Source organism: Hemitrygon akajei, chromosome 29, assembly GCF_048418815.1.
Source record: "Hemitrygon akajei chromosome 29, sHemAka1.3, whole genome shotgun sequence".
Classification (NCBI taxonomy): Eukaryota; Metazoa; Chordata; class Chondrichthyes; order Myliobatiformes; family Dasyatidae; genus Hemitrygon; species Hemitrygon akajei.
Genome location: NC_133152.1, coordinates 45,556,960 through 45,579,055, shown reverse-complemented (window position 1 = coordinate 45,579,055; position 22,096 = coordinate 45,556,960). Strand labels below are relative to the sequence as shown.

General features: G+C 44.3%; 1 protein-coding gene across 10 annotated transcripts in view; it reads right to left on the bottom strand.

Annotated features, from left to right (window-relative positions):
- The window catches only part of agrn (agrin), a 523,540-nt gene extending 501,937 nt beyond the window's left edge, over positions 1 to 21,603 (bottom strand). For 5 of the 10 annotated variants that reach the window (XM_073032316.1, XM_073032314.1, XM_073032317.1 and 2 more), the window contains exons 1-2: positions 21,008 to 21,602; positions 10,309 to 10,570 (exon numbers count right to left, since the gene is read on the bottom strand). In XM_073032316.1, the coding sequence (XP_072888417.1) occupies positions 10,309 to 10,570; positions 21,008 to 21,205 (460 nt within the window). In that variant the 5' untranslated portion in view covers positions 21,206 to 21,602. Of the gene's footprint in view, positions 1 to 10,308; positions 10,571 to 21,007 lie in introns of all 10 variants that reach the window. The other 5 variants (XM_073032309.1, XM_073032310.1, XM_073032315.1 and 2 more) reach the window with 2 other exon arrangements.
- Positions 21,604 to 22,096: the final 493 nt, after the last annotated feature.

Sequence of the window (22,096 nt, the reverse complement as noted above, 5' to 3'; positions counted from 1 at the left end):
TCTGAGACCCCGCTCCCTGAAGTTGTGCATGAGCAGGGTGGGTGGGACACTTCATGATGGAACTGGCCCTTTTCCGGCACCTTTCTGTATATATGTCCTTGATGGTGGGTCGGTTGGTGCCGATGATCTGTTGGACAGTTTTAACCACCCACGAGCGAAAAGAATTGGCAGAATCACAAACAATGTGACCGACGTACAACTCTCTTACTCAGCAACTATCAGCAGGCCCTCTGAGTCTTAATCAGTTAACAATATAATCAGGTGCTGTTTGACAACTATTTTAATGACGCGATCTCACATTGACTGGAATGCCAGAGTTGAAATAGCACATGTCAAGCGGTGACTGGTACAAGACAGGCATTAGTTTTTCCTTCTCGTATTGCTGCTCATTTTGATAATACTGCAAGCTTTTCAGCCTATTTTCCATTAGCTTTTTTTAAAAAAACAAAGCCATTCAGAACATTGAACATTAGAACAGTGCAGGCCCTTCAGCCCACAATGTTGTGCTAACCTTTTAACCTACTACAAGACCAATCTAACCTTTCCCTCAAACACTGACTATTGAAATGCCGCGAGAGAGTGGACAGGGAGAAGATGGTTTGAGTAGTGGGAGAGCGTCACTCCAGGGCCTCAGAATTGAAGGATGTCCCTTTAGAACAGAGATGAGGAATTTCTTTAGTCAAAAGGTGGTGAATCTGTGGAATTCATTTGCACCAGTGGCCGAGGAGGCCAAGCTGTTGGGTATATTTGAAGTGGATGTTGATAAATTCTCGATTAGTAAGGGACTCAAAGGTTAAGGGAAGAAAGCAGGAGAATGGGGATGAGAGGGATAATAAATCAGCCATGATGGAATTGCAGAGCAGGCTTGATGGGCAAAATTTGCCTGATTCTGCTCTTATAGCTTATTATCATACAGCCCTCCAATTCTTTTTCATCTATGTGCCCATCTAGGCATCCCTAACAAGTCCCTAGTTTATCTGCCCCTACCACGAACCCTGGCAGTACATTCCATGCACCCACCAGTCTCTGTGAGAAAACCTACCTCTGACATCCCCCCCCCCCCCCGCTATACTTTCTTCCAATCACCTTAAAATTATGCCCTGTCATACTAGCCATTTACGCCTTGGGAAAAAGTTGCCGGCTATTCACTCTATCACCTTGTAAACATCTATCAAGTCACCTCTCATTGTCCTTCACTCCAAAGGGAAAAGCCATCTCTCGATCTTAAAAGACATATCAATTAATAGGCACTTCAGACGGAACCTGGCTAGTTGAATCAGCTGTGGGGATGGTTTGATCTTTAATGGTTTCCTGCAGTTTCACTAGCCTGTACAAACCATCCTCAGGATAAGGCACACCGTATCCTTTGGCATGACAACAAAGACACTTGCAGATGTACCGTGGAGAGCATTCTAACTGGCTGCATCACCGTCTGGTTTGGTAAGTACAGGATTGAAATAAGCTGCAGGAAGTTGTGAGCTCAGAGAGCTCCTGAGCATTAGCCTCCCCAGCATCCAGGACATCTTCAAGGAGCAACACCTCAAAAAGGCGGTGTCCTTCATTAAGGACCCCCATCACCCAGATCATCCCTTGTTCTCACCGCTACCATCAGGGAGGAGGGTCAGGAGCCTTAAGACATACACTCCATGTTTCAAGAACAGCCTTTTCCCCTCTGCCATCAGATTTCTGAATAGACAACAAACCCATGAACACTAACCTCACTATTTTTACGCACTACTGCTGCACAACAACAAATTTCACAACACACGTCAGTGATATTAAACCTGATTCCGATTCTGATTCACCCACGCCTGACTGAGCTCCAACAATCTTCCTAAATTCAAAAGTCCAGCATAAGTACATCTAGCCTTTCCTACGCACAACTGATATATACATCTTGAATATAAAATTTTCTTTGAACTTTAGAACCGATCTCGTTCCTCTCTCCTTCTCCACTTTTACTCATTATTCTTTTCACTTTATTTAGAGATACAGAGCAGAATGGGGCCTGCCAGCCCAACGAGCTACAACGCCCAGCAACCCACCTACTTAACCCTAGCCTAATCACGGGACAAGTTACAATGACCTACTAATTAACCTACTAAATGGTACGTCTTTAGAATGTAGGAGGGAACCAGAGCACCCAGACGAAATCTACACATTCACAGGGAGAATCTACATTCTACTTACAGATGAGGTTGGAACTGAACGGTAAACTCTGGTGCCCCAAAATGCAATTGTGTTGCCCTAACCATGGTGTCCTTGTGTGGTAACCCAGTAATTAGTATGCAAGGATTCAAAAGCATTGTTATGGGAACACCAAAGCCTTTGAATGGAAAATCCTACAAAACGTCGTGGATTTGGACCAGTACGTCATGAGTCAAGCCTCCCAACCATTCAGCACAACTACATGAAATGCTGTCGTAGGAAAGCAGCATCCATCATCAGAGATCCTCACCACTCACTCTCCTCGCTGCTGCCTTCTGGTAGAGGGTACAGGAGCCTCAGGACTCGCACCACCAGGTACAAGAACAGTTACTACCCCTCAACCATCAGGCTCTTGAATAAAACTAGGTAACTACACTCACTTGTCCCATCAGTGTGATGTTTCCCACAAACAATGATCTCTCTTTAAGGACTCTATCTCATGTTCTCATTATTTATTGCTACTTATTCATTTTTGCATTTGCACAGTTTGTTGTCTTCTGTACTCTAAGTTGATCATTCATTGATCCTGTTATAGCTACTATTCTATAGATTTGCTGAGAATGCCCGCAGGAAAATGAATCTCAGGGTTGCATGTGGTGACACATATGCACTTTGATTATAAACATTACCCAGAAACAGTCAGAACCAGGAGCTTCAGGCAGCCTGTCCTGATGTTAGAGGACTGTGTACGTGAGTGGGTGGGAACGACGGACAGGGCTTGTTCCACCGTAGTTGCTTGGATTCTTGTGTTCTATACTGTTCTGCTGAGCATTGTGGGCATGCTACGACGGTGCCAGAATGTATGGCACAGTTCACTGTTTGCTAATATGTACATTGCTGTGCAAGGGTCTCAGGCACATATATAGCCAGAGTGCCTAAAGACTTTTGCACAGTACTGTATTCGTCAAAGTAGAGTGGACAGTGTAAATCTGACAGGAGCAAAGGATGTTGGGAATGGCAAGGGTGGAGTGCTGTGGGAGGGGTTTGGGACAGGTGGCAGAGCAGGAGTGCCAGGGATGGGGGGGGGGGGGCAGGTGCAGACACACCCAGCCCTGAGACAGCAGGCAAAGTCATTTGATGCCAAACAATTGGTTTATTGATCATTACAGAATGTCTCTCTGGTGCTTCCTGCTCCCTCCCCTCTCCCTTCCCCATTTCCCCTCTCCCTGCCCCCTTCCCACTCTCAGTCCACAATAGAGACCCATATCAGAATCAGGTTATCATCACTCATGAAATTTGGAGTTGTGTTTTTTTTCCGCAACAGCAGTACAGTGCAATACATAAAATTATCATGGTGCTGTGTCAAAGCCTTAGGCACCCTAACTATACAGAGGTGCCTGAGATGTTTTCACAGTACTGTACATGTGATAAATAAATCTGAATATGAACCTTCAAGGGTTAAATCCTTGGACTTAGCTCCTAATCAGTGCCGGGATGAAGTTGGAATGACAAACAAAATGCCAGAGAAATTTGATGGGTCAGGCAGCATCTGAACGAAGGGCCTCGACTGGAAACATCGACTGTCCATTTCCGTCTACAAATGCTGGCTGACCCCTCCGAGTTCCTCCAGCATTTTGATTCTCGCTCTAGATTCCAACATCTGCAGCCACCTGGATAAAGTTACAACTCCTGTATTTAAGAGGGAGATGTTGCTTCATTCCGTAACAGAGAGGCATCTGAGGGAGGAGACTGTTTAGGCATTACCCAACAGACAAGCACTGCCAAGGAACAGATTTCCAGACTCTAACATCTCTGATTTTCTGACATTACCACATCAATAAGCAGACTGATAAAATTCCACCAAAACACAGTCGGTACAAAATGAACTAATTTCTCTCTCCGCGGAGGCTGACAAATCGGCTGAATTATTTCCCCCTGCATTCTTTGTTCTTATATCAGTTTTCAGGTAAAATGAATTTCAGGGTTTTATATTGCATAAATACTTTGATAATCAATGTACTTTGAATCTTTGAATCCTGTAATGATTTTGTTTTGTAATATTAAAGCAAGTTGTCAACATAGAACACCTGCAACACACACAAAATGCTGGTGGAACGCAGCAGGTCAGGCAGCATCTATAGGGAGAAGCACTGTCGACGTTTCGGGCCAAGAGTCCCCAGCATTTTGTGTGTGTTGCTTGAATTTCCAGCATCTGCAGATTTCGTGTTGACCATAGAACACTATGGCCCTTTGGCCCAACCTACTCCAAGGTCAGCTGTCAGCTCAATCTTGGTGGGCGCCACAGTTAGCACGACACTATTACAGCTTGGGGCGCCGAAGTTTGTATGTCCTTCTCGTGAGTGTGTGAGTTTCCTCCCACAGTCCAAAGACAGGTTAACTGGGCATTGTAAATTGTCCCGGGATTAGGCTTGCATTGTTAGGGACCAGAAGGGCATGTTCCACACTATATCTCTAAATAAATAAAACCAATCCCCGCTGCCGTCTGTGAGGAATTTGCATGTTGCCTCCCTGACCACCTGGGTTTCCTCTGGTTTCCGCCTCCATTCCAAAGACTTACAGGTTAGGGTTAGTAAGTAGTGGGCATGTTGTGTTGGTGCTAGAAGCATGGCAACGTTTGCGGACTGTCCCCTCGGACTGTGTTGGTTGTTGACGCAAAATTACGTCTTTCTGTGCTTGCATTAACAAATGCAGCCAACCTTAAAATCTCTTTTAACACCAGGAATCTTCAATGTTCTTATCTAAAAACAGGTTTGAAAAAAAATAAGGATTTTTCATACGGCATAGTTCATGGTGAGGGAAGTTTATAAAATGCGTACAATCACTGCCTGGGTTCAGCGGGATTAACTTGCAGTCATTCTACATAAAGATCGGTCTCAGTTCGAAAAACTCTCCTTTTGGTTTTACTGCCATGTGACGTAGTGACTAATAGCTACAGGCCTTGATCATCGATCCAGAGACAAGTCCAAATCCCACTCTGGCAGCTTGGAAATTAGAAATCAAGAAATTCATTACCTGGAATTTCAGGGAATGTTCCCTTCATCGTGAACCACAGAACTGCCGGATTACTGTAAAAGCCAATACTGAAGGAAACACACTAACCCCACCCAGTGAGGCTTGTGGCTAAATTCAGGTATACAAACATCATAGACTCAAACAGCTCTGGGACAGACTTTCAAACTAGGCCACTCAACACATTGAGTCTGCTCCTATACAGAAGAAAACCCACTCTCCTCATCCAGTGAGGCCTTTGGCTAACTTCAGATATACAAAAGTCATAGAGTCAAACAGCTCTGGGACAGACCATTAGAACTAGGCCATTCAACCCGTTTGGTCTACTCCGCCATTTAATCATCACTGATTTCTTTTCTCAAACCCATTCTCCCCGTAATTCTTAACCCTCTTACTAAGCAAGAACCAAACAATATCTGCCCTAAATAACCAAATGATTTGAACAGAGCCTTCAGCCCACTGTGTCCCTGCTAGATATCAGACAGCTTTAAAGATTAGCTCTCTTTGTCACATGTACTTTGAAACCTACAGTGAAAACCTAAAGATTAGCTGTCTTTGTCACACATACACTGAAACATCAAAACTCATTTTCGACTGCGATCTGATGGTTTACAGTCCTCAGTGCTGAACGCACTTTACTACTTGTGCGGTTTGATCGAGGCACTTCAGCGTGGAACTGGATCTGCAGCTATGGTTTGCAGCCATGAACTGACAGACTCGGAGGCTGCAGCAGCCATCAGCTCCTGGACCAGCTTCACTCACCTCGGCGGCTTGTGGCTGTGGGCTAACGTTCGGGGACTCTATGGTTTGTCAACATCCCAGTGAAGCTCCTCTGTACCTTCCTGGGTGTAATCAAATCCCTCCCAAAGCCTGGCATCCTGAAGAGCACTCAGTTTGAAAAGTGCTTTAACGAAGTAGAAGAATTTGTGTAAGATTGCACTTTCGTAAATCAGGTCCTTCAGAACGCAGAGTGCCCTGTATTAGGAAGACTTTTGGTTCCAGTCCCTTAAGGCTACAGAGTTGTGATTTAGCTTTACCATCACTGATTCTTCATCAAAATTACCTACAGACTGACTTTCAAAGTCTCTACAACTCATGTTCTCAGTTCTCACTACCATCCAGGCCATGCTCTTTTCTCACTACTACCAGGAGGTGCACCACTAACTTCAGGAATAGTTATGACCCTTCAACCATCAGGCTCCTGCACCAGCATGGATAACTTCACTCACCTCAACTCAGAACCCATACTGCAAACTTTAAACTCACTCTACAACTCATGTTCTCAGTACTATTTTATATCCTTGTAGAATTTGTCTTCTTATACAAATTGGTTGTTTGTCAGTCTTTGTTCAAGTATAGTTTTTCAGAAATTCTATTAAATTTCTTTATTTTCCTGTAAATGCCCACAGGAAAGTGAATCTGAGAGTAGTATATGGTGACATATGCATACTTTGATGATAAATTGACTTAGACTTTAACAGATATTCTAGTTGCTGTCACGCTGCTGTTCATGGGAGCTTGCTGAGTATAGGATGGCTATATTTAAAACGCTCTATGGGATATGAGAAATTTCAAGATTTTGAGAGGAGCAGTATGGAGACAGAACATAGAACAGTACAGTCCTATCTCTTCGGTCCGCAACGTTCCGACCTTTTAACCTACTCCAAAATCAGTCCTTCCACATAACCCTCCATTTTTCTATCATCCATGTGCCTACCTAAGAGTCTCTTAAATGTTCCTAACGCCACCTCTGGCAGGGCGTTCCACACATATAATAATGGTGAGAATAATAATAATAAGTACTTTATTGATCTCGAGTAGAAAATTCATTCGTTACAACAGCAACACTTAAAACACACGTAACAGTGTGCAGACTTAACTAATAAAGTACAGAATAATAATACGCACAATAATAATTTACTAATGTGCAATAATAATGTATGAAATTAAAAAACAGCTCTCTCTATGTAAAAAAAATCTACCTCTGACAGATATCTTACACTTATACTTTCCTCCAATCACCTAAAAACTAAGCCTCCTCACATTAGCCATTGCTGCCCTGGGAAAAGTCTCTGGCTGTCCACTCTGTCTATCCCTCTTATCATTTTGCGCAGCTCTGTCAAGTCACTTCTCTTCAAAGAGAAAAGCCCTAGCTTCATCAACCTTTCATCATGAGGCATGCTCTCTAATCCAGGCAGCATCCTGGTAAATTTCCTCTACACCCTCTCTAATCCAGGCAGCATCCTGGTGAATCTCCTCTGCACCCTCTCTAATCCAGGCAGCATCCTGGTGAATCTCCTCTGCACCCTCTCTAATCCAGACAGCATCCTGGTAAATCTCCTCTACACCCTCATGGTCTCTCGTGCAGGCAGTATGTAATTAGTTTTGCTACAACAAGTGTATAGGACATTGGAAAAAAAGTTGAATTTCCCCATGGGGATGAATAAAGTATCTATCTATCTATCTATCTATCATAGGGGAGTAGGCTTCAGACACAATGAACTGCAGCTTTTAACATCCTGTGGAACGGCAAAATTAAATGTGCAGCTATCGATTCAGGTTACATACAATGTCAGACAATGCAAGCGAGTTCACAGTTGACTTGCAATTAATTTACTGGTGCTGCTCTAGATGCAAATTAAAATCCCACCTCAGCACGACATTAAAATTAATGTAATTAAATAAAGAGTACAGTACCAATAATGAAGACAAGACACTCAGTGGCCATTTTATTACATACCTCTTGTACATAATAAAGTGGCCATTGAACGTATGTCCATGGTCTTCTGCTGCTGTAACCCATCCACTTCAAGATTGAATGTGTAATATATGTTCAGGGATGCTCTTCATGCACACCAGTTGTAACATGTGGTTATTTAAGTTACTGTCGCCTTCCTGTCACCTTGAAACAATCTTGTTGTGTATTTAATATTTCTGTAGTATTTGAGTAATATTGTAAATATATAGTTTGATTAATCATTGCTTGTTTAAATAATTCATTTTGGGTTATATGTAAAAATAAGGGAACTACATACATCATGACGCTACCACATCAATACGTGCGTGTCTCACTAAAAGTAAAAATGAAGTACATGACTTATCTCTTGGCTCTCTTGCTTTCTTTTCAATTAGTTTTGAATCAATCTGGCCATTCTCCTCTATGGGACATTGGAAAAAAGTTGAATTTCCCCATGGGGATGAATAAAGTATCTATCAATCTGGCCATTCTCCTCCGACCTCTCTCATTAGATGCCTTCACCCACCAAACTGCCGCTTGTGGATGATTTTTTGTTTTTTGCACCGTTCTCTGATAACGTCAGAGACGATTGGAAATGAAAATCCCAGAAGTTCAGCAGTTTCTGTGACAGTCAATCCACCCCGTCTGGCACCAACAGTCACTCAGATCACATTTCTTCCCCATTCTGATGTTTGCTCTGAACAACAAATGAACCTCCCAACCATGTCTGCATGCTTTTATGCATCAAGTTGCTGCCATGTGATTGGCTGATTAGATATTTGCATTAACAAGCAGGTGTACCTAATAAAGTGGCCACTAAGTGTACAATTACTGGGTTATTGATTTGAAGCCCAATTTGGGAAGGAAGCCTGCCAATGTGGTAAATAAGCAAATCCCGACTCACAGGGGCAACTGGATCCTTGATTTCCTCACCAACAGACCTCAGTCAGTACCATTGCTACTACCATCTGGCAGAAGGTATAGCCTCAGTCCCATGGATGGGCAATTGAATCTGGGAAAACCTCATGTTCTCTCCCTGCTACCATCGGGCAGGAGTCTACAGTATTGAGTTCGGGAACAGCTGCTTTCCTACAACTAATCAGTTTCTTGAACCAACGTGCACAAGCCCAACCGTACCTCAGCAACAGAACACCACTGGCCTCCTTTTTGCACCACCACGGACTTGCCTCTGCCTTTTTGCTGTGCACTTTTACAGCCTTTCATTCCTGTCTCTTCACTGTTCTGTATAATCTTATATTCTGCGTGCTGTCTGTGTCTACGTGCCTGTGACAGTGCTGTAAGCAAGTGCTCCATTGTGTCTGGACCTCAGCACATGTGCACACCTGGCGATAAACCCTGACTTGATACTGCTCTGTAGTCAACTCTGAATGAGCCTGCAAGTAGAGATTGAACTATAATCACTGGCCTTCTTATTTCGTAATTTAGAGATACAGCATGGAACAGACCCTCCCGGCCCAACGAGCTGCACTACCCAGCAACCCGGCTATTTAACCCCAGGACAATTCACAATGAGCAATTAACCTACTACCCAGGTTGACTTTGGAGTGTGGGAGGAAACCAGAGCACCTGGAGGAAACAAAGCAGTCAAGGGAAGAACGTACAAACTCCTTACAGATGGCATAGGAAATGAACTCCGACCTCCAAAGCCGCGATCTGTAATAGTGTCGCGCTATGCTACCTAGGTGCCCCGCTACATCACTGCGGTGCCTCATCTTGCTTTAATGCACATCTTCATGGGGTGCAAACTTGGCTGGCTAAGACCCTGAACAGAAGAAGCACATTGAAGTGTTGATGCTGGATACTAATGACAATTCTGTTTTTTTCCTAATTATCTTTAATAAGGCTCACTATTATTTTTATTCTATTGGCTACAGTATAGGGATTTTAACTCCCACTCCATCCAGTTCCCATGAGATAGCAGGAAGGAACAGTAGCATAGCGATTAGCACAATCTATTACAGCTCAGGGCATCGGAGTTTGGAGTTCAATTCTGATGTCCTCTATAAGAAACTTTGCATATTCTTCCTGTGTGTGCATGGGTTTCTTCCGGGTGCTCTGGTTTCCTCCCACAGTCCAAAGAAGTACCAGTTAGTAGGTTAGTTAGTTATTGTAAATTGTCCTGTGATTAGGCTAGGGTTAAGTAGATGGGCAGTGCAGCTTGTTGGGCCAGAAGGGTCTGTTCCACACTGTATCTTGAAACAGAACATAAAATAAATAAAGACAAAAATATATTTGGGACAAAAGGCAAAACCTCATGAGAGTGAACACTCATTTGCAAGATACACCCATTTGATCAATAATCCAGTATCCACAGGGACAGACCAAACATCAGCAAAACAACAAACTGAACAGGTAGAGAAAGGAGCTCAAACCTTCTACGCAGTTCTCCACCTCCTCCAGGTTCCGGAGCGTTATCCTCATGAGGCTGGAGCTGAGCATCAGCTCGTTCTTGTGCGCTGGCCACATGGACTTCGGCGCCACGTTGACAAAGAAAATCCTGGTGTCGCCTGTGGAGACCTGGTTGTCGCAGATCAAGGGGTCTCCAAAGCCGCAGATCATGACTCGTTTCCCATCGTCTAAGAGGATCTCGTTGTTCACCGTCTCCCTGCCTTTCAGGTACCTCCAGACTCGCACCTTCAACGCAATGAAACAGAATTCAGTAGCAACAAGCAAATGCAATGGGAACATCTTCATACAAGTCACTCAAATTCATCCAAAAATAACTTTGCGTTTACCAACCAGCTGCACCACAACCACCACTATCATTCACTCTCTAGGCTTCCACTCCACTGCACACCCACCAACAGGAAGCAAGGCCCATAATCTACATCAGTCTCAACAATCCATGAACATCATCTCGCTATTTTTTGCTCTTTTTGCACTATTTTTTACAGATATTTCCTACTATAATTTATAGTAATTGTTTTTGATGTATTACACTGTACCACTGTCGTAAAGGAACAAATTTCACAGCATTTCAGAAATAATAAACCTGACTGATTAATTATGTTTAAGGCGCAGTTACACAGAATTTTGCTTTGCGGGGAGATTAAGGGTTATGGGGAAAAGGCAGACAGGTGGAACAGACTCTATGGTCAGGTTAACCATGATCTTGTTGAATGGCCAAGCAGGCTCAACAGGCCAGATGGCTGACCCTTGACCCTTATGCCTATGGGCTCTAATGGATTGCTCTTATCTCCAAATCACTCTTTGGTTCTAGATTTACTCTGCTCCAGGGTAACACTCATGGTCTAAGATTGGCCAAGTGCTGTCTTATCAACAGTTCTGCTTTCAGATGAGATACTGGACCTAGAGATCACAGGTTAAGAGTGAAAGGTGAAATATTTAAAGAGAAACTGAGGGGGAACTCAGAGGGTGTTGCGACTGTGGATGCACTCCCAGCAGAAGTGGTGGATGTGGGTTCAATTTCAACATTTCACAGAAATTGGACAGGTACATGGATGAGAAGGGTATGGAGTGCTAGGGTCCAGGTGAAGGCCGATGGGACTGGGCAGAATAATAGTTCAGTATGGACTAGATGGGCCAAAAGGCCTGTTTCTGTGCTGTAGTATTTGAGTTTTGGGTTTTGGGTAATTGATCCTCCACAATATTCCATGTGGGAATTTAAACTGGAGGTGACAGTGTTTTTTTTTAAAACGAGGTCGAGCTGCGAGCTTGACATCAACCCAGCTCAGATGCAGAGTGCACACGGGAGCGGTCTGTCACTGGATCGAACTCAGAAACCCCCATTCTCGAGCCCGGCGCCGATCTCACTGCACCACCAGCCGACCTATGGCTCTATTCAGTTTGAGGCAATAAATTGGAAGTAAAGAGTTTGTACATTCTCCCAGTGACTGTGTGAGGTTCCTCCGGATGTTCCAGCTTCCTCCCACAATCCAAAGACGTACCAGTGATAGGTTAATTGGTCATTGTAAATTGTCCCATGATTAGGCGAGGGTTAAATTAGGGGATTGCTGGGCGGTATGGCTCGAAGGGCTGGAGGGGCCTATTCTGCACTGTATCTCAACCAATAAATAATAGATCTCTTATGGGGGGTAAAATAAACCATCGGGCTATGTTCAAAGGAAATTTATTATCAAAGTACATACTGGATAATTCAACATACACTATCCTGAGATTGTACCTTGCAGGCATTCATAGCAGAATAGAGAAATACAATAGAATCAATGAAAAACTACACACAAACATAGACTGACAATGTACAAAAGAAGGCAAACTGTGAAAATACACAAAGATAACTAGATCTGAGGACATGAGCTGTGCAATGTTTGAAAGCAAGTCCATAGGTTGTGGAATCAGTTCATTGTTGGGGTGGGTGGAGTTATCCATGCTGATTCAGGAACCTGATGGCTGAAGGGTAATAACTGTTCCTGAACCTGGTGCCCTGGGTCCTAAGGCTCCTGTAGCTCCTTCCTGACGACAGTAGTGAAGAGTGAGCGTCACCAAGATGCTGGCTGCTGCTTTCCTGCAAAAGGGCTCTGTGTAGGTGTGCTTAATGCTGGGGAGGGCATTTCCTGTGACGGGCTGGGCCGTATCCACACAAAGACTGACAAACGACCAATGTACAAAAGACAAACTGTGCAAATACAAAAAATATAAATAAGTAAGTAAATAATACTGAGCATATGAGTTGTGGAGCCCTTGAAAGTGAGTCCATAGGCGTGGAATCAGTTCAGAGTTGAGGTGGGTGAAGTTATCCACGCCGGTTCAAGAACCTGATGTCTGTAGGGCAATAGATGTTCCTGAACCTGGTGGTGTGACCTAAGGCTCCCACCACATTCATTCAATATTTATTTTCCAATTAACACCCACTCATAATCGCATTTCTGTTGGTATGTTCTGGCTGTGAGCTAATTACTTGCTACATTCCAATACCAGGAGATGACAGGGCAGAGTGAGAGGCCCTGAAGCCATGGAATAAGCATAAAAGAATAAAACAGCACAGGAACAGGCCATTCAGCCCAGTCTACAGTGAACATAACGCCAAAATAAATTAAACACTTCTGTCTGTATACGACTGAATTCCCTCTATGCCCAGCATATTCAGGTGTCTCTCTAACCAGTCCATGCAAACCAAGATTACAATCTAAAACAGCCCAATTTGCCATTATTGAGCGCATCTCCTACTGAACCTCTCCAATCATGCAGATGTCTTTTAAATGTTGTTATCCTCAACCATTTTCACTGGCAGCTCGTTCCATATACTGACCACCCTCTGGGTGAAAATGTTGCTCCTCATGTTCGCATTAAATAGTTGAACATTACTTGCTGGATTGTAGGAAAATAAATTGAATTGAATTGACTTTATTACATACACGAGGAGTTAAAATCTTTATGTTACGTCTCCTTCTAAATGAGCAATGTGCAATTATAGTAATTTATAATAATAATAAATTGAACAGTCAATGTAACTTGGAAATACACTCAGATCAGTCTGATGGCCTGGTAGAAGAAGCTGTCCCGGAACTTGTTGGTACCGTTTCCCGGATGGTAGCAGCTGGAATAGATTGTGGTTGGGGTGACTCAGTCCCCAATGATCCTTCGGGCACTTTATTTCACACCTGTCTTTGTAAATCTCCTGAATCATGGGAAGTTCACAACTACAGATGCACTGGGCTGTCCGCACCACTCTCTGCAGAATCTGTGATTAAGGGAGGTTCCCATACCAGATGGTGATGCAGCCAGTCAGGATGCTCTCAATTGTGCCCCTGTGGAAAGCTCTTAGGATATGGGGGTTCATACCAAACTTCCTCAACCATCTGAGGTGAAAGTGGTGCTGTTGTGCATTTTGCACCACACAGCTGGTGTGTACAGACCACGTGAGATCCTCGGTGATGTGGATGCCGAGGAATTTAAAGCTGTTTATCCTCTCAACCCCAGATCCATTGATGTCAATAGGGGTTAGCCCGTCTCCATTCCTCCTGTAGTCCACAACCAGCTCCTTTGTTTTTGCGACACTGAGGGAGAGATTATTTTCTTGACACCACTGTGTCAGAGAGATGACTTCTTCCCTGTAGGCCACCTCGTTATTGTTTGAGATTAGGCCAATCGATGTAATGTAGTCGGCAAATTTAATTAGCAGATTAGAGCTGTGGGTGGGGACAGAGTCATGGGTATACAGGGAGTAAAGGAGAAAAGAGATTTAATAGAGGTATACAGAATTCCGTAGATAGGGTGAATGCAAACAGGCTTTCTCCACTGAGGTTGGGTGTGACTAGAACTTGCATTATTTAAGGGGAAGATGAAGGGAACTTCTTCACTTCATATTTCACGACATATGTCTGAATCACTCAGATGGTGAGAGCATGGAATGAGCTGCAGTGGGAAGTCTGATTGCATCATTTAACAGAAGGTTGGACAGTTAAAGTTCTGTATATGGCTATGGTGCCCGTGCAAAGTTCTCGGGCACCATAGCCATATACATGTGCCTTAGACTTCTGCAGAACACTGTATGTAAGAATAAGTGAACTGCACATGTCATGATGCTGCCACACCACATCTCACTAACAGTAAAAACAAAGTACACAACTTATCTGCCAGCTCTCTTGCTTTCTTTTTGATTAGTTTTTATGTCAGAAACCAGTCTGGCCATTCTCTTCAGACCTCTCTCTTTAACAAGGCATTTTCACCCACAGAGCTGGATTTTTTTTTCTCCCATTCTCTGTAAATTCTAGAGACTGTTGTGTGTGAAAATTCCAGGAAATCAGCTATTTCTGAGATACTCAAATCATCCCATCTGGCACCAAGAATCACTGCATGGTCAAAGTTACTGAGATCACATTTCTTCCCCATTCTGATGTTTGATCTGAACAACAACTGATCCTCTTGAACATGCCTGCATGTATTTATACATTAAGTTCTGCTGCCAAATGATTGGCTGATTAGATATTTGCATTAACGAACAGGTATACAACTGTACTTAATAAAGAGGCCTCGGAGGGTATACGTACTTGCATATGACAATAAAATAGCCTTTGGTTCTGTTTGGTTGAGGACACACCTGGGACAACTTGGATTCAGTTCAGCGTGTCTGTCTGAACATGTGTAGATGCCAGGAACGGTGAGAGAAAGCACGTTTGTCAAAGAGAGCAATGAGATACCAATTCCACTTACAGATCAGCCAACAACATGATATAGAAGCAAGCAACTGAGCATAGTACACTGCTACTGCACGGTAGAGGAAAGTTAGAGTGACTTGCACTTACGTAAGAAGAGATTGGAGAAACTCGGATTGATTTATAAGGCTGTACTTGAAATATTATGAGCCGTTTCGGGCCCCTTGTCTAAGAAATGATTTGCTGGCATTTGAGAGGGTCCAGGCAAGGTTCACAAGAATGATTCCAGGAAGAAAAGCATTAATATATGAAGAGCATTGGATGGCTCTGGGCCTGTACTCACTGGAGTTTAGAAGAATGAGGGAGGATCTAATTGAAACCTATCGAATATTGAAAGGCCTAGATAGAGTGCAGTGAAGTGGAGAGGATGCTTCCTTTAGTGGGAGAGCCTAGGACCAGACGGCACAGCCTCAGAATGGAAGGACATTCCATTAGAACAGACATGAGGTGCAAATCTGTGGAATTTATCGCCCCAGACAGCTGTGGAGGCCAAGTAACTGGGTATATTTAAAGCAGAGGCTGATAGGTTCTTGATTAGTCAAGGTATCAAAGGTTATGGGGTGAAGGCAGGACAATGAGGTTGAGAGGGAAAATAAATTGGCCATGACAGAATGGCAGAGCAGACTCAAGCAACCAGAAGAAGTGACAGAAGTTTATCAGTAGAAGAGACATAAATGGGGCAGCTAGTCAGAATCTTCCTCCCAGGGTAGAAACGGCAAGTACTAGAGGCCAGGAATTAAAAGTGAGATGGGGAATATTTAAAGAGATGTGTGGGGTGCTTTTTTTTTTACATAATGTGGAAGGTGCCTGGATGGGGCTGCCAGAGGTGCTGGTGGAGGCAGATATGACAGTGGTGCTTAAGGGGCTCTTGGATAGACAGATGAATGTACAGGGAATGGAGGAATATGGATCCTGTGCTGGCAAAAGAGAATTAGTTTAATGTGGCATTGTATTCAGTACATACATTGTGGGCTGAAGGGCCTGTTCCTGTGCTGTACTGTTCTATCTACTTGAATCTACAGACCAACATAATTCCGATCCACCTCACTCCTACAACCCCGCTCCCTTGCTGATATTCAGTGCTTGGGTCAGGCAGAGATTCACACAAGAAACCACGGAAAAGTGCTCCCCAATGACAACGCATAACTTTTAAATAAGGGAGTTGTTTTTTTTTAATTACAGGAAACCACAGACTGTGATCCACAAAGGATAAGCCGAGGCATTTTTTCCCCTGGGGCGTAGGAGGCCGAGGGGTGATCTTATAGAGGTTTATAAAATCATGATGGTATAAACAAGGCAAATGCACGGACATTTTCACAGAGTAAAAGCAAGGATGTGAGGCCGAGGCTTTAGTAGGCATTGGTCAGACCACAACTGGGAATATTGTGAGCAGGTTTGGGCCCCTTATCTAAGAAAAGATGTGCTGGCATTGGAGAGGGTCCGGAGGAGGTTCACAAGAATGATTCTGGGAATGGAAGGGTTAACGTATCAGGAGCGTTTGATGGCTCCGAGCTTGTACTTGCTGAAATTTAGCAGAATGAAGGGGATTTCACCGAAATCTTTTGAATGTTGAAAGGCCCGGATAGAGTGGATGTGGAGAAGATGTTTTCTATAGTAGGGGAGTCTAGGACCAGAGAGCACAGCCTCAGAATAGTGGATCATTGCTTTAGAACTGAGATGAGGAGGAATTTCTTTAGCCAGAAGGTGGTGAATCTGTGGAATTCATTGCCACAGATGGTTGTGGAGGCCGAGTCATTGAGTATACTTAAAGCAGAGGTTGACAGGTTCTTGATTAGTCAGGGCATCAAAGGTTACAGGGAGAAGGCAGGAGAGTGGGGTTGAGATGGATAATAAATGAGCCATGATCAAATGGTAAAGCATAAGTGAGGGGCCAAATGGTCTAATTCTGAGCCTGTGCCTTATGATAGAGGAGTCAAATACTAGAGGGCATAGGTTTAAGTTGAGCGAGGTAAGATTTAAAGGGAACACAAGGGCCATCTGTTTCCACACTGTGTATATGGAACAAGCTACCAGAGAAAGTGATGGAGGCAGATAGAATTAGAAGAGATTTAGACAGAAACATAGATAAGGAAGGTTCTTAGGGGTATATGGACCTAACACAGTGAAATGGGACGAGCTCAAGTAAGCAGCTTTGTCACGAGGGATGAGTTAAATTACTCGATGACGCTATGGCATTTCATTCAAGTTCTGCTGACAAATTGGCGGAGGCATCAGAAATGAAGTAATTTTGGGACCCTAACTCTTTTAATGTTCTCAGGATATCCCAGAGAATACTTCATGTTCAATTAAATAATTTTGAAACATGCAGAAATGTAAATCACTTGTCAACAGCTGTAGGTCAAATACAGCAAACAGGATGAGCACAATTTAGAGTTCATCTCAATCAATGAGTGTAGTTATCCTCGTTTTGTTCAAGAGTCTGATGATTGAGGGGCAGTAACTGTTCCTGAACTAGGTGGTGTGAGTCCTGAGGCACTTGCACCTTCTACCTGATGGCAGCAGCGAGAAAAGAGCGTGGCTTGGGTGGTGAGGATCTCTGATGATGGATGCTGCTTTACTACGACAGTGTTTCATGTAGATGTGCTCAATGATTGGAAGGGTTTTACCCGTGATGTACTGGGCCGAATCCACTACCTTTTGTAGGATTTTCCACTCAAAAGCATTGGTCTTCCCACACCAGGCCGTAATGCAGCCAGCCAATACACTTTCCCTACACATCTATAGAAGTCTGTCAAGGTTTATGATGTCATGTCGAATCTCCACAGACTCCTAAGGAAGTAGAGGCTCTGCCCCTACCTTTAAATGTAGAGAGATTTAAGAGACTCTGTGGGGCTGTGGTATGTGCAGGAACCAATCATCACATGTTAAGGCTGTTCAGGGACCATTTCACCGATAAGCGAGCAGAAAATCAATTTTGTTGGGTGTTTGTGGAATAAGATTTACAGGAATAGGTCCTGGTCTTTCTTCACAAAAACAGTTGTGAGTTTAAGCCTGACTCTGGTTTTAAGTGCTCACCAAATTGGCATCAAGGAGATGCGGCAAGTCCATCACCACCAGGACTACATGTCATCTCTGAAACCTCTTTCCCGTAGCTACCCAGCTTCTCAACAAAACTCACTCAGGTGTAATACCCTAACTGTCCCTGCACAACACCCGTTAAAAGGTCTTTCAGCTCTCCTTGTTCTGTTGATAATTACTGGGTCTGTTTATATGTTCACATTTAAATTTGACTATTGACGTTTGCGACTGTGACCATTCTGCTAATTGTTGCTCTTGTGTTGTCTGTTAGAGTATTATTCCATTTTTTATACTTGGCATCAGAACACAATCAATTCTGGCAATAAAGTGAACATGGATTCATAGAGCATGACAGCACAGACTCTGCTAGCTAGTCAGTGCTGGCTCACCTAGCCCCATCAACCCACTCTTGACCATAGCCCTCCAAATTCCTCCCACCTATCCACGAAATTTGCACCAATCTTAGGTCCTCTTCCGTGTGATTGAATCCGCACCCACCACCCTCTGAGGCAAGAAGTTGCCCATCAGGTTCCCCTTAAATACTTCACTTTTCATTCCAGTGAAAGTCTCACCCACCGTGAGGGCAGAAAGCCTACTTGCATTTTCCCTATCTACATGCCTCATAATTTGGTACACACTCATAATACTGTAACATACTGCGATCTCCAACAGAGCCCGAGAGGACAGGAGAAAGTCAAGTCACAGCCCTCAGGGAAACAAGACAACTTTTCCCAAATATATAAATTGATTGTGTTATGTGCTGTGTAATCGAGTTTTAAGATCATAAGACATAGGAGCAGAATCAAGCCATTTCATCATTGCTGATTTAATATCTCACTCAACACCATTCTCCTGCTGTCTCCGTCGTAATCTTTGATGATCTGATTAACCAAGAACCTATCAACCTCTGCTTTAAGTATATCCAATGACTTTGGTCTCCACAACCATCTGTGGCAATGAATTCCACGGATTCTCCACAATCTGCCTAAGGAAATTCCTCCTCATTGCTGTTCCAAAGGGACATCATTCTTTTCAGAGGCCCCACCCAACCCAAACATCCTCTCTTCTCCCATCAAGCAGAAGATCCAAGAGCATGAAAGTACATACCACCATGCTCAAGGACAGCTTCTATCCCATTGTTGTCCAACATTTAAACAGACCTCCTGTGCAATCACTTACGATTGTTGGCCTCACAATCTACCTCGTTACGATCTTGCACTTTATCATCTACCTGGACTACTTTTTCAGTGGCGTTTACACTTTATGTTATGTTTTCCTCAATGCACTATGTAATGATCTGATCTGTATGAACAGTTTGCAGGACAAGGTTTTTACTGTACCTCGCTACAAGTGACCATGATAAGTCAATACCAATACCTTTTCTACTCATGTACCTGCCCAAATAAATGTCTTTGAAACATTGTAATTGTACCCAAGGTGAGGGGGGGGGGTACAGATACATCTCAATCAAAGGAGGTGTAAGGTGTTCCTTCAATGCCCCCTCCTGCTGGTCACCCTTGGGTAAGGTGCAGCACCTGCTTACCCCACCCCACCCCCAATCAGGGTCACGTGAAGCCATGGGAGTCTTATAAAGCCTCAGCATAATGTCCTTGTTTTTATATTCTAGTCCTCACAAACGTTGCATTTGCCTTTCTTACCACCGACTCAACACTGAGGGAGTCTAGCACAAGTCCACCCAAGTCCCCTTACACCTCTGCTCTGCTTTCTGTACTTTCTCCCCGTTTAGAAAACAGTCTGCGCCATTATTCCTCCTACCAAAGTGCAAGTTCTTCTTTGCCCATTCTCCCAATCTGTCCAAGTCCTTCTGCCGACTGCCTGCTTCCTCAGCACTACCTGTCCCCCGCCCCCCGCCCCCACTTCTCTTAGTATCACCCGCAAACTTGGCCACAAACTTCTCCCGGTAACCTTTGACGCCCTTACTAATCGCGAACCTTATCCAGCTCCGCTTTCTGTGCTTGCAGACAGAAGAGAAACCTCAAACCTCTGGCTCAGAGGTGAGGGTTCTCCCCGCTGACCTTGAATGGGGGGAAGAAACTATTTCAGTGGAATGCTGCGTTTGGCTCAGGCAAGGCAACAAAACTAAACCGACTGGTTGTCGCGATTCCGAAAGGATGGGCATTTGTGTGAGAGTGTATGCTCCCTTGAGACACTCTATTCAGAGACTGGTTCTTTTTGAAACTTTCAGTAGCCCGCGGCCATGTTATTCTCAACACGCTCCCCAGTTCGCAGGGAGGAATGGTTCACCCATTGTCACGTAGTTTCCAGGTGTAACCCACCACAGGCGCCAACTTTTTAACAAAAACCCACCAACTTTCGCAAACTTCGGTAAAGCCTTTTAAAAGACACCCTCGCACTCAGCAACCCCACAAGCAAAAGGCAAAGCCACAATAAAACGCTGGGGGGATCGCACAGGAGGGGGGCTCACACCCCGCAATCACATCAGAATCGGGTTTCATATCGCTGTCATATGTCGTGAAATGTGGTGTTTTGCCGCAGCCTGCAATGCAATACTCAACAATAAAAACCATATATCACAATAAGAAGTACGTATGGAAAGAATTCGATCAAATTAGTGCGTAAAAGTAGTGCGGTAGTAGTTATGGATTCATATCTGATTAATATTTCACAATTTGGTCTCCTTCGATCCGAAAGTTATCCCTGAGAAAAAACTAAATTTCCTTTTGCAAATCCAGTCCCTGGGAACAATACTGGATTTCCCATTGCAATCATGAAGAAAGACTTCGAAAAAAAAGAGTTACCACTTATACCAACATTATAAATGTTCCGGCCTTGTTTATGAGGGGTAAGTTTTACCAGTAATCTTACGATTACTTACCCTCCCTCCCTCCCACCCTCCTGCTCTGAAGCTCTTTACCTTGCAAGAGTAGGTATTGTGTACGGGATCCACGTTCATTATCTCCTCCACCGTGCCGGTCAACACTACGTTAGCCTCCTCTTCCCGGTTCTCCAGCGCTTTCTCGGGGCAAAGGCGGCAGCGGACGTGGGCAGCGAGGCAGAGAAGAAGCAGGAGGTTAGCGGAGAAAGTCCGTATCTCGGCCCCTTCTCGTCCCATCCTCGACCGTGAGGAGAAAGAACACACGCACCAAAAAAAAGTACAAAAGATTTCTGTTCGTGAAATGTCTTGCTTTTTTAAAAAAAATCAGGTTGAGCAGCTGGCAGGTTGGGTTCGCAGGTGTACTTCAGACATAGGGCGGCGATTGTCCAGTGTTCAGGATGCAGAGAGGGCTGCCTCTGTCTAACATCAGCCGGAGGTTCAGGCGGAATGCACGATCAGTCTCTCTGTCTTTCTCTCTGCCTCTCTCCCTCTCTGTGGCTGGGATTTGCATAAATCAGCTCGCCGAACACTGATCAGCTCCCACTCTCACTCACTGTTAAAACGCCACGACCGGAAATGCAGTTGAGACTCCGGCGTTAATCAATAACCACACGCCGACGTGATCGGACTGTCCCCGCCAGGGTGGGGGAATCGTTGAGAGGCTGCCAGGTGGAATTTGGCAGATTTTATCCGACTGCAGTGTGTGAGTCTCCCCCTCCCTCTTTCTCTCTCTCTCTCTTCCCTTTCTCTACTCCCTTTTTCGCTCTCTCTCTCCCCTTTCTTCTCGACCCCTCTTTCTCTCTCTCCTCTCCCTCTCCCCTCTCTTTCTCCCTTGTCCCCCTTTCCCCCTCTCTCCCCTCTCTCTCCCACCTCACACCTCTCTCTCCACCTTTTCCCTCCTCTCCACCTTTCTCTCCCCACCCCTCCTCTCTCCCCTCCCCTCTCTCTCTCACCCCCTCTCTCCAAGTGGGGTATGTGAATGCCTCCCCACCCTACAGGAGGTGCATATGCCTGCAATGTGATTTGCTGTAAGTTCCGTTTCCCCATCAAGCTTCTCAGGGAGACACCACACTGAGTAACCAGGCACAATGCTGGATCATAGTCTGACCTGAATTTCCCAGGGAGACA